At 39.2% G+C, this 17,665-nt stretch overlaps 1 protein-coding gene across 6 annotated transcripts in view; it reads right to left on the bottom strand.

Moving 5' to 3' along the window:
- The window catches only part of PRKD3 (protein kinase D3), an 83,869-nt gene extending 67,271 nt beyond the window's left edge, over positions 1 to 16,598 (bottom strand). For 4 of the 6 annotated variants that reach the window (XM_082642576.1, XM_082642579.1, XM_082642580.1 and 1 more), the window contains exons 1-2: positions 16,432 to 16,515; positions 7,807 to 8,763 (exon numbers count right to left, since the gene is read on the bottom strand). In XM_082642576.1, coding sequence (XP_082498702.1) covers positions 7,807 to 8,094 — 288 coding nt within the window. In that variant the 5' untranslated portion in view covers positions 8,095 to 8,763; positions 16,432 to 16,515. Of the gene's footprint in view, positions 1 to 7,806; positions 8,764 to 16,431 lie in introns of all 6 variants that reach the window. The other 2 variants (XM_082642577.1, XM_082642578.1) reach the window with 2 other exon arrangements.
- Between the last annotated feature and the right edge of the window lie 1,067 nt (positions 16,599 to 17,665).

The following is a 17,665-nucleotide window of genomic DNA, read 5'->3' on the forward strand; positions in this document are numbered from 1 at the left end:
AGCAATTATACTCCAATAAAGATGTTAAAAAAAGTTAGAAAATTAAAAAAACCCATTTAAAACTGCATCAAAAACATGAAACAGATAAAAAATGATATACACAATTCTGGTAGGCTTTTACGTATAAATCACCAAGCTGATTTTAACATTTATATGGAAATGCAAAGGACGCAGACTGGGATAAATAGTTTCGAAAAAAAGAACAAAGTTGGAGGATTTATGCCCTGACATCGTGTCTTTATAAAACTAAAGAATTCAAGACAATGTGGAGTTAGTTTAAGGATACAGACACATAAGTCGATAAAACAAAACAGTGTTCAGAAATGGCCCAAGATATATGTGGTCAACTGATTTACAACCAAGGTACTAAAGTAATTGAGTAAGGGAAGGATAGTCTTTTCAACAAATGGTCCTGGAGAAATCTGATGTCCTATAAAAAGAAATGAAGTTTGATTCTTATCTTACCATATACAAAATTATTTTGAAATGGACTGTTGAATTGTGCCCCTCAAAAAGATGTTCAAGACTTCCCTGGTGGCGCAGTGGTTAAAACTCCGCCTGCCAATGCAGGGGACACGGGTTTAAGCCCTGGTCCGGGAAGATCCCACATGCCGCGGAGCGACTAAGCCAGTGCACCACAACTACTGAGCCTGCGCTCTAGAGCCCACGAGCCACAACTACTGAGCCCGCGAGCCACAATTACTGAGCCCACGTGCCAAAACTACTGAAGCCCACGCACCTAGAGCCCATGCTCCACAACAAGAGAAGCCACCGCAATGAGAAGCCCGCGCACTGCAACGGAGAGTAGCCCCTGCTCACTGCAACTAGAGAAAGCCCATGCGCATCAACGAAGACCTGATGTAGCCAAAAACAAACAAACAAACAAACAAACAAATAAATAAAAATTTAAAAAAAGTAGTAGTAGTAGAAGGAAGGAAATAACAAAGATCACAGTGGAAATAAATGAAATAGAGACTAAAAAGACAACAGAAAAGATCAATGAAACTAAGAGCTGGTTTTTAAAAAAGATAAACAAAATCGACAAGCCTTTATACAGACTTAACAAGAAAAAGAGAGAAGACTCATATGAACAAAATTACAAATGAAAGACAAGACATTACAACTGATACACATAAATACAAAGGATCATAAGAGGCTACTATGAACAATTACACACCAACAAACTGGACACTTAGAGGAAGTAGATAAATTCCTAGAAACATGCAACCTACCAATCCTGAATCATGAAGGAATAGAAAACCTGAATAGATCAATTAATAGTAAGGAGGCTGAATCAGTAATCAGAAACCTCTCAACAAACAAAAGCTCAGAACCAGAGGGCTTTACTGGTAAATTCTACCAAATATTTCAATAAGAATACCAATCCTTCTTAAATTCTTCCAAAAAACAGAAGTGGAAGGAACACGTCCAAACTCATTTTACAAGACCCACATTACCCTGATAATAAAGCCAGACGAGGACACCACAAGAAAAGAAAATTACAGCCTAATACCCCTGATGAACATATACATAAATATCCTCAACAAAATGTTAGCCAACTGAATTCATTAAAAGGATCGTACACATCAAGTGGCATTTATTCCAGGGATGAAAGGCTGTTTCAACGCACACAAATCAATAAATGTGATACACTACATCAACAATATGAAGGATAAAAATCGTAATGATCTCAATAGTTGCAGAAAGAGCATTTAACCAAATTCAACATCCATTCATGACAAAAACTCTCAACAAAGAGAGTGGAGAAGGGACGTACTTCAAAATAATAAAGACCATACATTAACAACCCCACAGCTAACATCATACTCAATGGTGAAAAGCTGAAAACTTTTCCTTTAAGATCAGGAACAAGACAGGATGTCCACTCTCACCATCTTTATTCAACATAGTACTGGAAGTCCTAGTCAGAGCAGTTAGACAAGAGAAAGACATAAAAGACATACAAATCAGAAAGGAAGAAGCAAAACTGTACATTTGCAGAAGACGTAACACTATATATAGAAAAGCTTAAAGACTCCACCAAAAAAACTGTTAAAATTAATTTAAAAATTCAGTAGTTACAGGATACAAAGTCAATATACAAAAATCAATTGCATTTCTATATACTAATAACATACTACTGGAAAGAGAAATTAGAAGCAATCTCAGGACTTCCCTGGTGGTCCAGTGGCAAAGAATCCGCCTTCCAATGCAGGGGATGCAGGTTCCATCCCTGGTCGGGGAACTAAGAGCCCACACGCAACTAAGCCTGTGCACCACAACTACTGAGCTCATGCGCCTCAACGAGAGAGCCTACATGCCGCAAACTACTGAGCCCATGTGCCCTGGAGCCCGTGCACCACAACTAGAGAAAGAAAAAGCCACACCCCACAACTATAGAGAAGCCCGCACACCACAACTAGAGAAAAGTCTGTGCACCACAATTAGAGAGAGAAAAACCCACACGCCACAACTAGAGAGAAGCCCGCATGCCACAACTAGAGAGAAGTCTGCGCACCACCACTAGAGAGAGAAAAACCCACATGCCACAAGTAGAGAGAAGCTTGCATGCCACAACTAGAGAGAAGCCCCCACACAGCAACGAAAGATCCCGCATGCCTCAACAAAGATCCCACGTGTCTCAACTAAGACCTGACGCAGTCAGAAAAAAAAAAGAAACAAACTCATGTGCAGGTGTATCAAAAAGAATAAAATACCTACAAATAAATTTAACCAAGGAGGTGAAAGACCTATACACTGAGAACTGTAAGACAGTGATGAAAGAAATTGTAGAAGACACAACTAAATAGAAAGATATTCTATGTTCACAAACTGAAAGAATATTAAGATGTCCATACTACCCAAAATGATCTACTGATTCAATGCAATTCCTATCAAAATTCCAATGGTATTTTTCACAAAAATAGAAAAAACAATCTTAAAATTTGTATGGAACCACAGAAGACCCCAAATAGCCAGAACAGTCTTAAGAAGAACAAAGCTGAAACAATGCCTCTGATTTCAAACTACACTTCAAAGTCACAGTAATCAAACCAATATGGTATTGGCATAAAAATGGACACATTAAATCAATGAAACAGAACAGAGCCCAGAAATAAACCCATGCATACATATTTATTTACAACAAAGGAGCCAAGAATATACAACAGGAAAGGACAGTCTCTACAATAAATGGTGCTGGGAAAACTGAAGAGCCACATGCAGAAGATTGAAACTGAAGCCCAGTCTTACAATGTACACAAAAATCAACTGAAAATGGACTACAGACTTGAACATAAGATCTGAAACCATAACACTCCTAGAACAAAACATAAGAGGGTAAGCTCCTTGACATCAAACCCAGCAATGATTTTTTGGATTTGACATGAACAGCAAAGGCAACAAAAGCAAAAATAAACAAGTATGACTAAAGCAAACTAAAAGCTTCTCTATAGTAAAGGAAACCATTAAAAAAGGAAACCTATGGAATTGGAGAAAATATCTTCAAATCTTATATCTGATAAAGTGTTAATATCCAAAATATATAAAGAACTCATATAACTCAATATCAAAAGAAAACAACACAAAACAACAACAAAAAAACCCCACCTATCAATTAGATTAAAAAATGGGCAGAGGAGGGCTTCCCTGGTAGTGCAGTGGTTAAGAATCTGCTTGCCAATGCAGGGGACATGGGTTTGAGCCCTGGTCTGGGAAAATCCCACATGCCGCAGAGCAACTAAGTCCGTGTGCCACAACTACTGAGCCCACTTGCTACAACTACTGAAGCCTGCACACCTAGAGCCCATGGTCTGCAACAAGAGAAGCCACCACAATGAGAAGCCCGCACACTGCAACAGAGTAGCCCCCACTCGCCGCAACCAGAGAAAAGCCCACGCGCAGCAACGAAAACCCAATGCAGCCAAAAATAAAATAAATTTATTTTTTTAAAAAGTGGGCAGAGGAACTTAATGAACATTTTTCCAAAAAAGACATACAAATGGCCAACAGGTATATGAAAAAGTTTGCCATCAATAATCATCAGGGAAATGCAAATCAAAACCACAATGAGGTATCACATCACACCCGTTAGAATGGCTACTGTCAAAAGGATAATAACATATGTTGACAAGGATGTGGAGAAATGGGAACCCTGGTGCACTGTTAATGGGAATGTAAATTGGTGCAGGCACTATGGAACAGCATGGCGGTTCCTCAAAAAATTAAAAATGGAACCACCATGTGATCCAGCAATTCCACTTCTGGGTATACAGTCAAAGGATATGAAATCACTATCTTGAATGAAATCTGCACCCTCATGTTATTGCACCATTATTTACAACAGCCAAGATGTGGAAACAACCTATGTGTCCATCGACAGATGCATAAAGAAAATGTGATACACACACACACACACACACACACACACACACACATTATTCAATCTTAAATGGAAGGAAATCCTATCATTTGCAACAACATGGATGGACCTTGAGGGCATTATGCTAAGTAAGATAAGTCAAGCAGAGAAAAATAAATATTGTATGATTTCACTTATATGTGGAATCTGGAAAAACCAGAGCTGGTGATTACTAGAGACAAAGGGTAGAAGGTGGGGAAATGGGTGAAAGTGGTCAAAGGGTACTAACTTCTAGTTATAAAATAAGTAAGTTTAGGCAATGTGATGTACAGCATGGTGACTACAGTTAACAATACTTTATATCTGAAAGTTGTTAAGAGAACAGATCTTACAAGTTCTCATCAAAAGAAAAAAAAAGACTTACATTAACTATGTGAGATGCACCAAAACTTGTTGCAAGTATTAAGCAGAAAGGGTGTGCGAAGCTCCTGACATACAGTAGGTACTCAATAAACGTTGTCAATTATAATCTTCCTCCTTTCCCCTCCCATATCTTTGCTCATCCTGATTTTTTTGCCTTGGTATGTACTCCTTACCTCCCATATCACTGAAATCTTACTCATTCTTTAAGTATCAGATGAAATGTTACATTTCATATGAAGTCTTTCATATCTTTTATCAACCTGAGAAGAGCACTTTTTATTTTAACTTTACTTTCTACTTCTCATATTTTATTCTGGTAAATGTTTCCCTTACCAGACTATAAGTTTTTTGAGGGAAGGGACAACATTTGGTTAATCTACTTCTTAAAATTTAACCAGTGCTCTATCTTTAAAAGGTTCAATAAATGTATTTACTAAGAACAGAAATAAGAAAAGCAGGTGTGCCCATCAGAGTCCTGGGAGTTAACCTGGAGCTATGCATGTGTAGGTAATGGAAGTAAGTGATTAGCAAGCAAGAATCTAAGAGAGAATGTAAAAAGAAAAGAACTTCTGACATGGTTTTTCCATCTCCCAGGTGAGTTAGGGATCCATGAAACCTCTCTATCAAACCCCAGAATCTGAGGTGGTTCCCTTAAGATTTCTTTCCAGTTAGGACCTGAGTAGATCATTCCTTGAAATTCATTTCTCCTTTATCTGTCTCTAGAGTGAAGACTTAAATTTAGGTTAAATGATTCAGAATTTCACAGCTGGAATTACACACTAGAAATCATCCCAACTCGGGCTTCCCTGGTGGCACAGTGGTTAAGAATCCGCCTGCCAATGCAGGGGACACGGGTTCGAGCCCTGGTCCAGGAAGATCCCACATGCCATGGAGCAACTAAGCCCATGCGCCACAAGTACTGAGCCTGTGCTCTAGAGCCTGTGCTCTAGAGCCTGTGAGCCACAACTACTGAGCCTGCGTGCTGCAACTCCTGAAGCCTGTGCTCTGCAACGAAGAGTAGCCCCCACTCGCGGCAACTAGAGAAAGCCCGCGTGCAGTGACAAAGACCCAACACAGCCAAAAATAAAAATAAAATAAAATAAATAATTTAAAAAAAAAGAAATCATCCCAACTCAATCATTTGATAGATGTGGAAATGTAATCCAGAGAAGTCAAATCACACAAAGTTATGCAGTTAATAAACAACAAAGCTGGGAACTCCCTGGCGGTCCAGTGGTTAGGACTCTGTGCTCTCACTGTTGAGGGCCTGGGTTCAATCCCTGGTTGGCGAACTAAGATCCCGCAAGCCGTATGGGACGGCCAAAAACAAACAAAAACCAATACAGCTGACCTAGTTACAAGCTCAATACTCTTTTTCACTACACTTAAACAACAGTTAGAATTCTAACACATGTCAAAAGGAGTGTGTAATATGATTATGTCACATACATGTTTTATATTTTTGCCAAACACATCCCCATATCACTACAATATTGATTCAAATTCAGTTCACCATGATATTCATTTTATGCTGGCTATCTCCATAATCAATAATTCTATTTTATATTTGCATAAAGTTCACCCTGAATTATCTTTTCTTGAGCCATATCTTATTTATTTCCTTGGCTTCACTAGAATTTTTCATAGATTATGATTTTTAATCTAGTTTCCCAAGAACTTGACCCATCTGACCCACTTCTCACATCTATATTAATGAGGAAGTAACATTAATTCTAAAATGATCCTGTAGAAAATCAGTATGCCTCTGTATAAATATAAGAACTAAGTCAAATTTCCAAAGGTTGAAAACTGAATATAGACTCTACCAAAACATTAGTTATGATTTTCTATGGGCTCAAAAAAAGAGAGACAATAAAGTTAGAAACTGTATTTAAGTTAAAATCTTACCATTAAATTAAAAACCTAGTTGCAAAAATATTTATTAAAACATCTGTTACCATCTGATGAAAGGGAAATTAAAAGCAAAGATACTTAAAGACACAAAGATGGTTCTACAGATCTACAAAAGAATACCTAAAATTACTTTAGGCCACATTTAAATAGATAAGTCACTGTTAACACACAGGAGACAAGGGTCATTTTCACAAACCACATAACATTTTTTTGACTGTTAATTACTTCTACATCAGAAGATAATGACAAACCATGTAAAGCATAAGGAACCGAAACAAAAACAGTAAGATGAGGAGCATTATCCAAACACATTAATCTTACTGATAGGATTTTTAAAACATAAAGTATACTAAGTTGTTTGAAACATAGGCTTGGTCCGTTAAAAAGAAAACGTAACCAATTCATACTACTTACATACAGTTTTATGATAAAACACAGAACATACCAGCTCATGCATCAAATCAAGATTATTAAAGAAATTTAGCTAAGATTCCTAAAAAATGGTATGGTACAGGGCAGGGGCTGAGTAGATTGGAAGCAAAATAAAATCACCCTCAATTTAAAAATTTTCTTCTATTCTGATATATATTACAGCTCATTTACCTAATTTTTAAGAGACAGAGAGAGTGTGGTCCTCTGGCCGTTTAGGTGAAATCAGGATCTAAAGGGGACAAAGAGGGTATACAAAGGGCAGCATACAGGGGACCTAGGAAGAACAAGGTATGGACCTGGACTCAGCAGCAGCTGTGTCTCATCCTTTTGGTAAGCCCCCTTGATGCCTTGTGCCTTCTACCTCCTGACTGTTTTCTCTGAAAACAAGTGAGACTGCTTAAGTCCTCTTGACTTTACACTGATTTTCCTGCTCTTAAAGAGATGAATTGAATAAGCAGTATTTTTAAAGCCTGGATATAGGCTCCAGCTGTTAGACTCTGAAATTTCAGACTTTAGGCTTTTAGTCTATTAGGACTCTCTCCCAATGCTCAGAATTAGGATATAAACAACTGATTGATCCATATGTGTTAACTCACTGTTGCATGTATAATTTATAGAAAAGCAGTAGAAACAACATTACTTAGAAAAACTACTGACATAAATAGCATGCACAGTACCTTTTGATAAACAATGGAGCACACAAGATCCTTGACAGCAGATAAAGATAGTTCCTGGGCTTCGATGGTAATACTCTCCCGTGTAAGGCCAATTTGCAGTAGAAATGAGATTGTATGCACTGAGCCTCTGGAGTTGGTGAGTGATGGTGCACTGAAGCTTCCATTAGAGAGTCGCGCAGAGAGTCCTGTTTTAGGACTTGAACACGGAGAAGGAGCTGGAAGCACAGCAGGAAGAGTTGCAGGTATTACAGACTTCTGGGATGATGGAGGAGAATTGTTTGCAGACATCTGCCTTTCTTTAATCTTTTAAAATAGTTGTCAATTCTTTTCAATGGTTATGAAGAGGCCTTAAAATCACAGTGATAAAAAAATGACTGTACTTTCAGATTTAGTTGAAAGCTTCTTTATTTCCTCTTTTAAGCCACTCATGCTGATGATGGCAAGTTCTACAACTGTGAGTTGAATATACAAAAGGTCCCACTTCCCTTAATATCAGTCCCATCAAAGAAGAGTCTTGTCTTTAGGACCACAACCGGGGTTTTGGAAAGGATTTAACATCACTGAATTATCCTCATCAGAAGAGAGTTGACATTGTTTATTTACTAAACATCTTCATCTATTTTCTTTTAAGTCTATTCTTGTCTCTCTCTTTTAATTTCAGAAAATACATAATGAATAAAAGTTGCTTTTCTGTCAAAATAAAATCCTCCTAGTTTAAAAAATAAAAAGTGTTTAGGATTAGTCTATTCAGTACTTATCCTTTGGTTCCTTGATCTAATGGGACACTTTCTCAAATGTCCGCACCTTAAATCACCTTCTCAAATGTCCTCATTTTCATTTTGGAGAAGCAAATTTTTCCAGGATTAAGCACAAAGGCTTTTTAAAATAGTACAGGCATATTCCACTTGGTGAATGGGCCCATGTTGAAAAGTTGATGCTTTCTGAAATGTAGGTAGCCTGGAAGACATTTTTTAGAAACTTTTAATATTTTATACTCACTTAACATTATTTTAAAAATGCAAGAATCCTTGGGACTTCCCTGATGGCCCAGTGGTTAAGAATCTGCCTGCCAATGCAGGGGACATGGGTTTGAGCCCTGGTCGAGGAAGATCCCACATGCCGCGGAGCGACTAAGCCAGTGCACCACAACTACTGAGCCTGCGCTCTAGAGCCTGTGAGCCACAACTACTGAGCCCACGTGTCACAACTACTGAAGCCCGTGCGCCTCAACTACTGAAGTCCGTGCACCTAGAGCCCGCGCTCCACAAAAAGAGAAGCCACTGCAATGAGAAGCCCGCACACTGCAATGAAGAGCAGCCCCTGCTCACCGCAACTAGAGAAAGCTTGGGTGCAGCAATGAAGACCCAACACAGCCAAAATAAATATAATTAATTAATTAATTTTAAAAAAAGAATCCTTGTGCTTTTTTAAAATAAGTTTTGGTTTTATGTTTATAATTCACCAATAAATCCTAATGGGTAGCCTTTTTTTTTTGGTCTAGTTCTCAGAGCCCATAATTTCAGGGAGAGCCTCCTGCTAAAAACAAAAAAGCAAAAAACAAAACCCTGCTATTCCTCACTAATACCTAAAACTTGAAGGTCAAACACTTTTATTCCACAAATACACAACTGAGTTATGACAAAAACAGAAAAACAGAAGGGACAAAAAAGAAAAGTAAAACTGACATTGTCATAGAAACAAAGTACCACTTGGCCATACAAAAGATGTATAATACTGCCCTAACATAGACAAGAGTATTCTTTTTTATATTAAAAGTTTAAATCTAAGCAGATTTCTTTCAGAAAACTAAGGAAGCATATACTAAACACAGTTATATGACACACCAAGAAGTGTAAAAGACATACTTAAGACAGGAACATAGGAAAAAGCAATCTTGTCATAAAAAATTCTAAAAGTGAAAAAGAGAACACTAAGCAGAGTTACATATGTATCACAGTTTTATGTAAGGACAGTTCAAAAACTAAAAGTACGACCCCATGGCTAAGTGAAATGGCTCACAAGAGATGGATCTTTCAATTTAAATTCCATCCATATACTTGTAAACAAGTCTAATGATAAAAAAGAGTGAAGCATCCAATGTGGTTGCAGAATGACTCTGGAAAGTAGTTAATGGGGCTAAACAAATGAGGATGAACCTAACAGAAGAGCAAAAACATACAGATATAGTATTAGGAATGAGCAAGTTCAAGAAAAAGTATGGCTTAGAAAAAAACTGCTTAAAGATAACAAAGCTTTTAGAACTACATTCAGATAAGTAATTTTAACCCATTTTATATTGTACAGCACTTAACATCTTGTAAATGTTTTACATGCTTTATCTCATGATATCTCTTTGGAATTTGACAAGGCAAATATTATTTATTATTTTTGCAGATGAGTTTACGGAAGCAAAAGCAGATAAAGTAACTTGCCCAGCATCACATGGTCATTAAGAGGTGGAGTGGGAATCAGGACCCAAGTTCCGTACTTTCCTACCAAGTGCTGTCTCCACCATCACATACCATTTCTGAAAGAACAAGGAACTGAGAGAATCACTGCTCAGAGAGGATGTTGTTAAGGTTGAGAGTACGCTGAGAAGGCACAATTGCTCAACTTGTCTTTTGCTTACCTTCTCTGAGTTTTTAAACTAAAGTTGTAGAAGAGCATTGAGAACTGAAACCTGAGCCTCGTGAATACGAGGGACTAACACATCTTTATGGGAGTGCAAGTCTTCGGGTTCAGATGCAATGCACTCCATATTGCTAAAGCAATTAGTCAGTGCAATCACAAAGCTGACTCCTATCATCTTGGAGAAAGAGCTCAGAAAGAGAGAAACAGTCATGGCCTGGAGATGGGTCAGAACTGCTTCAAGTTTTGTGGGCTGGAGGAGTGGGCAAGTGATTTCAGAAACTGCAGACATATAAATTAATATTAACCCTTAGACAAATCTGAGACTAGGTTATGAAAGCAAATGGTTTTCCAATACTTAGAATATAATGATCACTAGAACTCAGCATGAATTCAAACAGAATGCCAAATCAGCTACATTTACACCTTTTTTAAAAGGGGTTATTGGCCTTTTTAGATGGAGGAAATAATAACTCACAGTAATTGAGCTCTATCTGCCAGACACCGTTCTAAGCACTCCATATGTGTTTCCTCACTTAATCCTCACAACAACCCATTTTATAGTTGAGAAAACTGGCTTAACGTTCTTGCCCGAGATCACACAATTAGCAAAGCCAGAAAAAAAATTAGTGTATTCTGGCCAAAACAACTTTCAACATGATATTCCATGCTATTTTTGTAAATATGTTGTTTGAGTATGAGATAGTGTAGTTGGTTAAGTTGGCTGCTCTGTATCAAGTTAGAGAAGCCTTTAGGGGAGTGCATTGGAACGCTGCCCTTGGCCCTATATTGTTTTTGATTATTTATAAGATAATAAAGACATGGAAGACATGCTTATAAAATCCTCAGATTGTACAATCTGGGAGAAATAAACTAAAATTCAAGTGAACTATAACAATGATGAGAGTAAAGCTTTACATTTAGTTCAAAAAGTTAAATGTGCAATATAGAAATGGAGAAATGCTGACTTAGAACCTGTTCATTAGAGGAGTTATCAACCCAAGAGCTTAATAATGGCTGCTAATATAATGGGTGACTAAAAGAACTAACGTAAACATAAACCCCCAGGACACTGAGAACACATCAGCATCAATCAGTATACCGGTTGCCAGTCAGCTTACGTTACCACTGTATTCATTTTTACAGTCCACACTTTTAAGAGCTATATTGATGTAAAAAAATAATAAACAGTATATATCTAGATAAAGCTGAAAACAATGTCATGTGACAAATTATGCTTAACACAACCAAGCAGAATAATGGTCTTCAAATATTTGAAAAGGTGTTAAGAGAATAATTGGTTCTTCTCCTCATTTTTATATGGATGATTGATTTATTTTTTGCTATTGATAACAATGTATTCATTTATGAAGTGTTATCCCTACTCACACCACACACCCAGGGAGTTGTGTTACTGGGTGGACACAGTGCAAACATAAGATTAGGAAATTAACAGAGAATAATTGGCTTTATTCAGTATCATTGTAGAGGGTACAGGGTAGAGGTAAAATGAAGATAACAGCTATGAGGACTGCGCTACTGCATGTACAATATCTACAGTGGTACCTGGCTTATCCTAAGTGCTAAGTTTTAGCAATTTTCACAGTAATTAGGTGAAAGAATTAACAATTAAGCTCCTACTTCATACTAAACACTGCAATTGAGATATCATACTTCATTAAATCCTTGCTATGACACTAGGAAATTTGTTTAACTGCTTTACAGAAAAGGAACCAGAGTTTCAGAATTGTTGCTTACCCACGACTACACAGCTAATAAGTGATGGAACTGGGATTCACACCAAAGTTTCCCTGACTCCAAAGCCCATGTTCTTTATACTACTTCACTTCACCACCAACAACCTAACAACCTACAACAGGTTTTCTCATGAGGTAATGAGGTCCTTAAAATATCTGACTTGAGCAGTTTCAAAAAGCTGAACAACTGTCATAAAAAGGTGAGTCAAATATCTATGAATAATACTGTATGCAGGTTAAATACTTCAAAATACAAGACACTGCTGTGTTCAAGAATAATAATTTATTTGTGATGGATATCTTCCCACTAAATTTCCATTTTATAATACCTGCTAATATTAGCCAAATAACAGTAACTGTCTTATGATTACAATCAACATCAGAACGATCAATAACTATTAATAAACTATATGTTATACTTTTGCATAAAAATATTTTTTACAGTTTCAGCATGAACACAAATAGAAGAAACTAAGTGAGCTGTCATATTAGCTTCTGCCCACTCATCCCATCTGTTTTCCCTCTCCTTGTTTTGCTTTATGGAACCTTGATTTGATCTGTAAGATGCAACAAGATGTAGGGTGCAAAATATTAAGACTAAATATCAAAAAAAAAAATCTAACAACTCTAATTTTGTCTTTATGCTTCAATCAGAAATCTGAGACAATAGTACATCATACTAATTCATAAATCAATTAGATATGTTTGTTGCTAATAGCTATGAGTTGGCAAGCATTTCTAATATGTTTATTTGCAACATCTCAAATATTCTTTGGGGGAATTATCTGTCACATATTTCATTCAAATGAAATTGTCATTATTGTTGAATGGAATCAAAAGATGGCATATTAAAGCAATCTTGAGCCCAACCTGCCCTATTATTACAGACAAGGTAAAAATAAAGGCTCTGGAGGTTAGGTGACTTAACGGAGGGTTACTGCACGGTAACATCACAAGTTGATCTACCCTTTCTCTCCCTCTCCCTCAACTCCCCCTATGTATACATTATCTCATTTCTTAGCAAAGCCTCTAATTATAAGAAGCTCTAACAGCAGCATTTTCATTCAGCAAATATTTATTGAGTGCCTATTATCTGCTAGACTGTTATGAGAGACTCGGGTCGTACAGCAGTGACCAAAACAGACATGGCTATTGCTCTCTCCAGAGCTTATAGTGTGGTATGGGACACACACATTAAACAAATATTCACATTAATAGGAAGGCAATTACAAATCATGAAAAGTGATATGACAGAGTATACTGAGAGGAACTAATTTCAACTGAGGATCACAGGCAAGGCACCTTTAAGGAAGCTAAAACCAAAGGATAAGTAGGAGTCAGGGAAGCAGAGAGAGAAGCAAAGAGGATTCCGGAAGACAAAACAAATCCAGCTAGTAAATACTTCAAAATGAAGCTCATCATTTAGTGTAGCCAGTGTCCTTTTTGTACTCAGTAAAGGCAAAAGTAAAAAGGTAAAACACTTTTCCTATTCAGAACAGCATAATATTTACCATGACTCCCTACCAGTAACAGGTTTTCCTGGTTCGATTAAGTTGTGTGCTAGGAATGCTAATGAATGCAGGGTCTTTTTTTCTCCTGTTGATATGTACTGTATTCTTTTAGTATGTACAAAAAGCATATGGCCTTTTTCAATGCAATACTGACCAGAGTCCTGAAGTCAGTATCCATGTTCTACCTTGATACAGGCCTGACTGTGCTTAATAATCCTGGTGTTGCTTTTATATTGTATGAAAAAATCCAAGTAACTTTGTTGATGGTTTTTAAAATCATAGTTTCTAGCAATCCCTACATCTACTTATATATTTTCAAAAATGTAACTATTACCTTAGATTAATATAAATAATTTTCCTCCTAAAAGCTCAGTATTCAACAAAATTGTTGCTGGTAAAATTCAGCTCATCTAGACCAGAGGTATTTGAATCTCAGTCTTTTCCAATGTCAGAGAGAATAGAGAGAGAGCACACCAAGTCTGCTCTCTGCTCAGGCACTGAAAAGTTTATCCAGTAACAAGATTACGGACTGCCAGTCTGGTGATGCTGTACAAATTTACGTTTGGCTTGATGCATCTTCATGACCTCTCTCTGCACCAGTGGTATCTGAGAAATCTGACTCATAGCCAATGAGCAATTTCTTACATACAGCCACTATAAACTAATCACACAAGTGGAGAAAAACTTCTTCTATACTGAAATTAAAATTAAAACATCTCCTAAGTACATTATCTCAAGTTTTTTCATTAATGAGACAACTGCTCCAAAAAGGCTCACATACACGTTCAATTTGAATTACATAATCAGAGACTCAAAGTACTATCTGCACAGATTATGAATCATAAGCATGATTATTAATAAATCAAATTAAAAACTGTACTAGCTAATAATTTCCCAATATCAAGTTCTGTAAAATCAGTTTCTTTTTAAAGTGAGCAATTAACTCTAATATGGTAATATTTTCATCAACTTTAGAATGTCTTTTAAAAGTGAGAACAAAATGTCCCTTAAGAAACATGCATTTAAATGACCATTCTTTTTTTTTCTGTATAAGATTTTTCCAATTCTTATATAATTTAAAAAAATTAATATCCAAAAACTTGATTTATTAAGCTCTTTTTTGGGGGGGCATGGCAGTTTTTAGATTAAAAGCAATCCACTAAGAGAGAAATTTCTATTTTAAAGACGTCACCTCATGAAACTGAAAGCTTAAAAAATTTATATATTTAAAAGACTCACTATGATCTGAGATGCTTAAAACATTCATTTCAAGATAATAAACCAGTCAACATTCTTGAATCTGAGTCATCCTAAAAAGTTAAAAGCTATATACCAAATTATAGAACTGAGGATGGAAAACTGGCTTGTCAAATGTTCAAGTTCCTCTGATCAGGCCGACCACATCTACATTACCTACCGAAGCAAAACCTAACATGAAGGCTTCTGTGACACGTTTTAAATACTTTCAATAAAACTTGTAACTTCTTTTTTGGCTGAATGTCCATGCCTGCTCTGAATCCAGATCCTAACACGGAAGGAGGAAAGGGTTCCTTTATTAAGTAAAACTGGCCTAGATCTCGGTCGGGGAACTTTATGGATGCTTTCAGCCACAAATCCAGAGGTGTCCTCACAGCCTTAACTTTACTAAGTAAGCTTGATCTAAAGAAAATCATAGCCGCTAAAACTTTAGTAACTGCAGCGTTAAGTACAAAGGAGAAACAATATAAGAGTAACACGCTAACGTTTTCTAGGGTACAAATTACGATATTTTAAAAGTTTTCGTTTCATTTGCCTCTACAGCTCATTAAGGCTGTGTCGAACAAAGTAGCAGTTCAGGGTGTAACTTATCCTTCCTAATCAAAGATGACACCGATAGTCTTATTTCCTGTGGGGATGGGTGTGGTTGAAGAGACAGTTACGTCCAAGCCATCAATCTGTGTATGGAAAAGTCTGCAGCTCTCACACACGCTGTCGCTCGATTTATACTCGTGCCTGCACACGGCAAGGCCTATGCTTCTGACTGCGATGACTTCAAATAAAATATCCAACAGGCAATCGAATAGTATGGAGTTATTTTTACTGCTCAAAGACGCAGTCGCGCTCCTCAGTGTTTCGTCTTAAGAAAACCCTCCCGGGGATGAGACCGACTCGGAGCTACGCCGCAACTTGCAAAACTAAAGAGTCAGGAAATTGGGGTGGGGGCTTACGTTCTCTAAGCGCCGTCGACTCACTCTTTGCGACGCGTACAAGGTAAAGTGGTGAAAAGAAAAGGGAAAGGCTCATCCAAAATTCGTCAGCGTGAGTGCCGCCGATCTGGCGTTGGGAGCTAGTTGGGAGGACCCGGTCAGAGACTGGGTACGAGAGGCCGGGCGCGGTGGTCGCCGGCGGAGCGCGACTCCAAGTTGGCGTCGGCGCCCACGCCGGAACTTGGCCCCATCTGGCTGCAGCGCCGGCGCCCCCGCTCACAGCGGCGCCCACCGCCCGCTCCTCCCGCCGCGCGCTCTACCAATTTCCCGCCCAACCCCGGCGGCCGCCGCCCAGCCCGCGCGGGATCCGAGTCCCTCCGCCACCGCCACCGCCGCCGCCGCCGCCGCGTGCGGGTGGGTGGGGGAGGGGAGGCTGCAGCCGCCGCCGCCGCCTCACCCGACGTGCCGGGAGAACAAAGCGGCAGCCGCCGCGGCGCTAACTTTTTCAGTGTCTGTTCCGCTCTTTCCGAGGCGACTACTTACAGAGGCGGGCTCCGCCGGTCGTGAGAAACTCCGCGCTCGCCAGCGTCTGGGTCCCGGACCAGGCGCCAGCGAGGCTTCACGCGCCTCGCAGGATCCCGCCCGCCACAGGCGCCCCTTCCTCTGTCCCTCCCTCCGCCCCGTCCCGTCCTGAGGCCCGAGGGCGGGGGCGCAGGGGCGCGCGAGGGGCGGGGGCGCGCGGTCGGCGCGGGGCCTGCCGGGAGCTGTAGTCTCCTCGCGAGCTCGAAGCGGTGGTAGCAGCGCGGGGAAGTTGCTCGCTGTCTTGACACCGCGCGCGGGCGACAGGAGCTCCTGGTGCTCTCAGGCTAGCTCTGCACCCTCCGAGGTCCTGGCGTCCCCATGAGCACTGGGGAGCGGGGCGCGACCGTGCACTTATTCCAGTTACGCACTGTACTTGATACCCATTATTGCTACTGAACTGCCTTTTTCTCTTCTGTCGCCCGCTCTGATGTAGGCGATGATGGCAAGGGGGCAAGAGGTGACAAGTTGGACACGGGACTTGTAAGGGGTCTATAGTAGAAAGTAGTTTTCACCCTGAGGTATCGTCTCACTTCTCCACCTGTTTCACTCCCGAGTGTTTGCCCTCCAGCTGGCCGTTTGGCACAGGGGTCCCGGGCGTTCCACACCCAGGCGGATACGTCCGGAGCCCTTCACCTAAAGCGGAGTAAATGGAAGTCTCTGCTTTCAATGTGTTGTGTGTATCCTACTTGTCCATCTTTAAATTCGACTGTGTCCCCTACCATAAGAGTGAAGTGCAGCCAAGAATCACCGAACCTAGGTTTCCAAGTGACATTGACAAGGGTGACAATGCCGGGTGAAGGGGGACGCGGGTGAGATGAGATCTAGAGGGAAAATACACTAGGTGTTAAATTATACATATTTTATGTGAGAGAAAAGCGTGAGCAGCTGACACCCACTGTCCCAGAAAAGACCCAGGTCTCCGTATGTCCAAATTTCATCCCCAGTATATCTCAAGTAAATTATATTGAAACAAGCGGATGGGTTGCAGGCAATAATCCATCCATCCCTATGCAGAGGTCGAGGGCAGTTTTTGAGAACAGAGGGAAAAGAAAGCTAAGTGGGTCCCTACTTTTTATACCAAGTCATAAATCTTACTGGATGTCCCTGGATTTAAACTTAAGTGGGAATTTTAGAATAATTTATATTAAAGACAGGGCAAGTAAAATTCTGTATAACTCTGATCTACTCCGAAGCT

Source organism: Mesoplodon mirus (genome assembly GCF_964341445.2).
Source record: "Mesoplodon mirus genome assembly, chromosome: 14".
Classification (NCBI taxonomy): Eukaryota; Metazoa; Chordata; class Mammalia; order Artiodactyla; family Ziphiidae; genus Mesoplodon; species Mesoplodon mirus.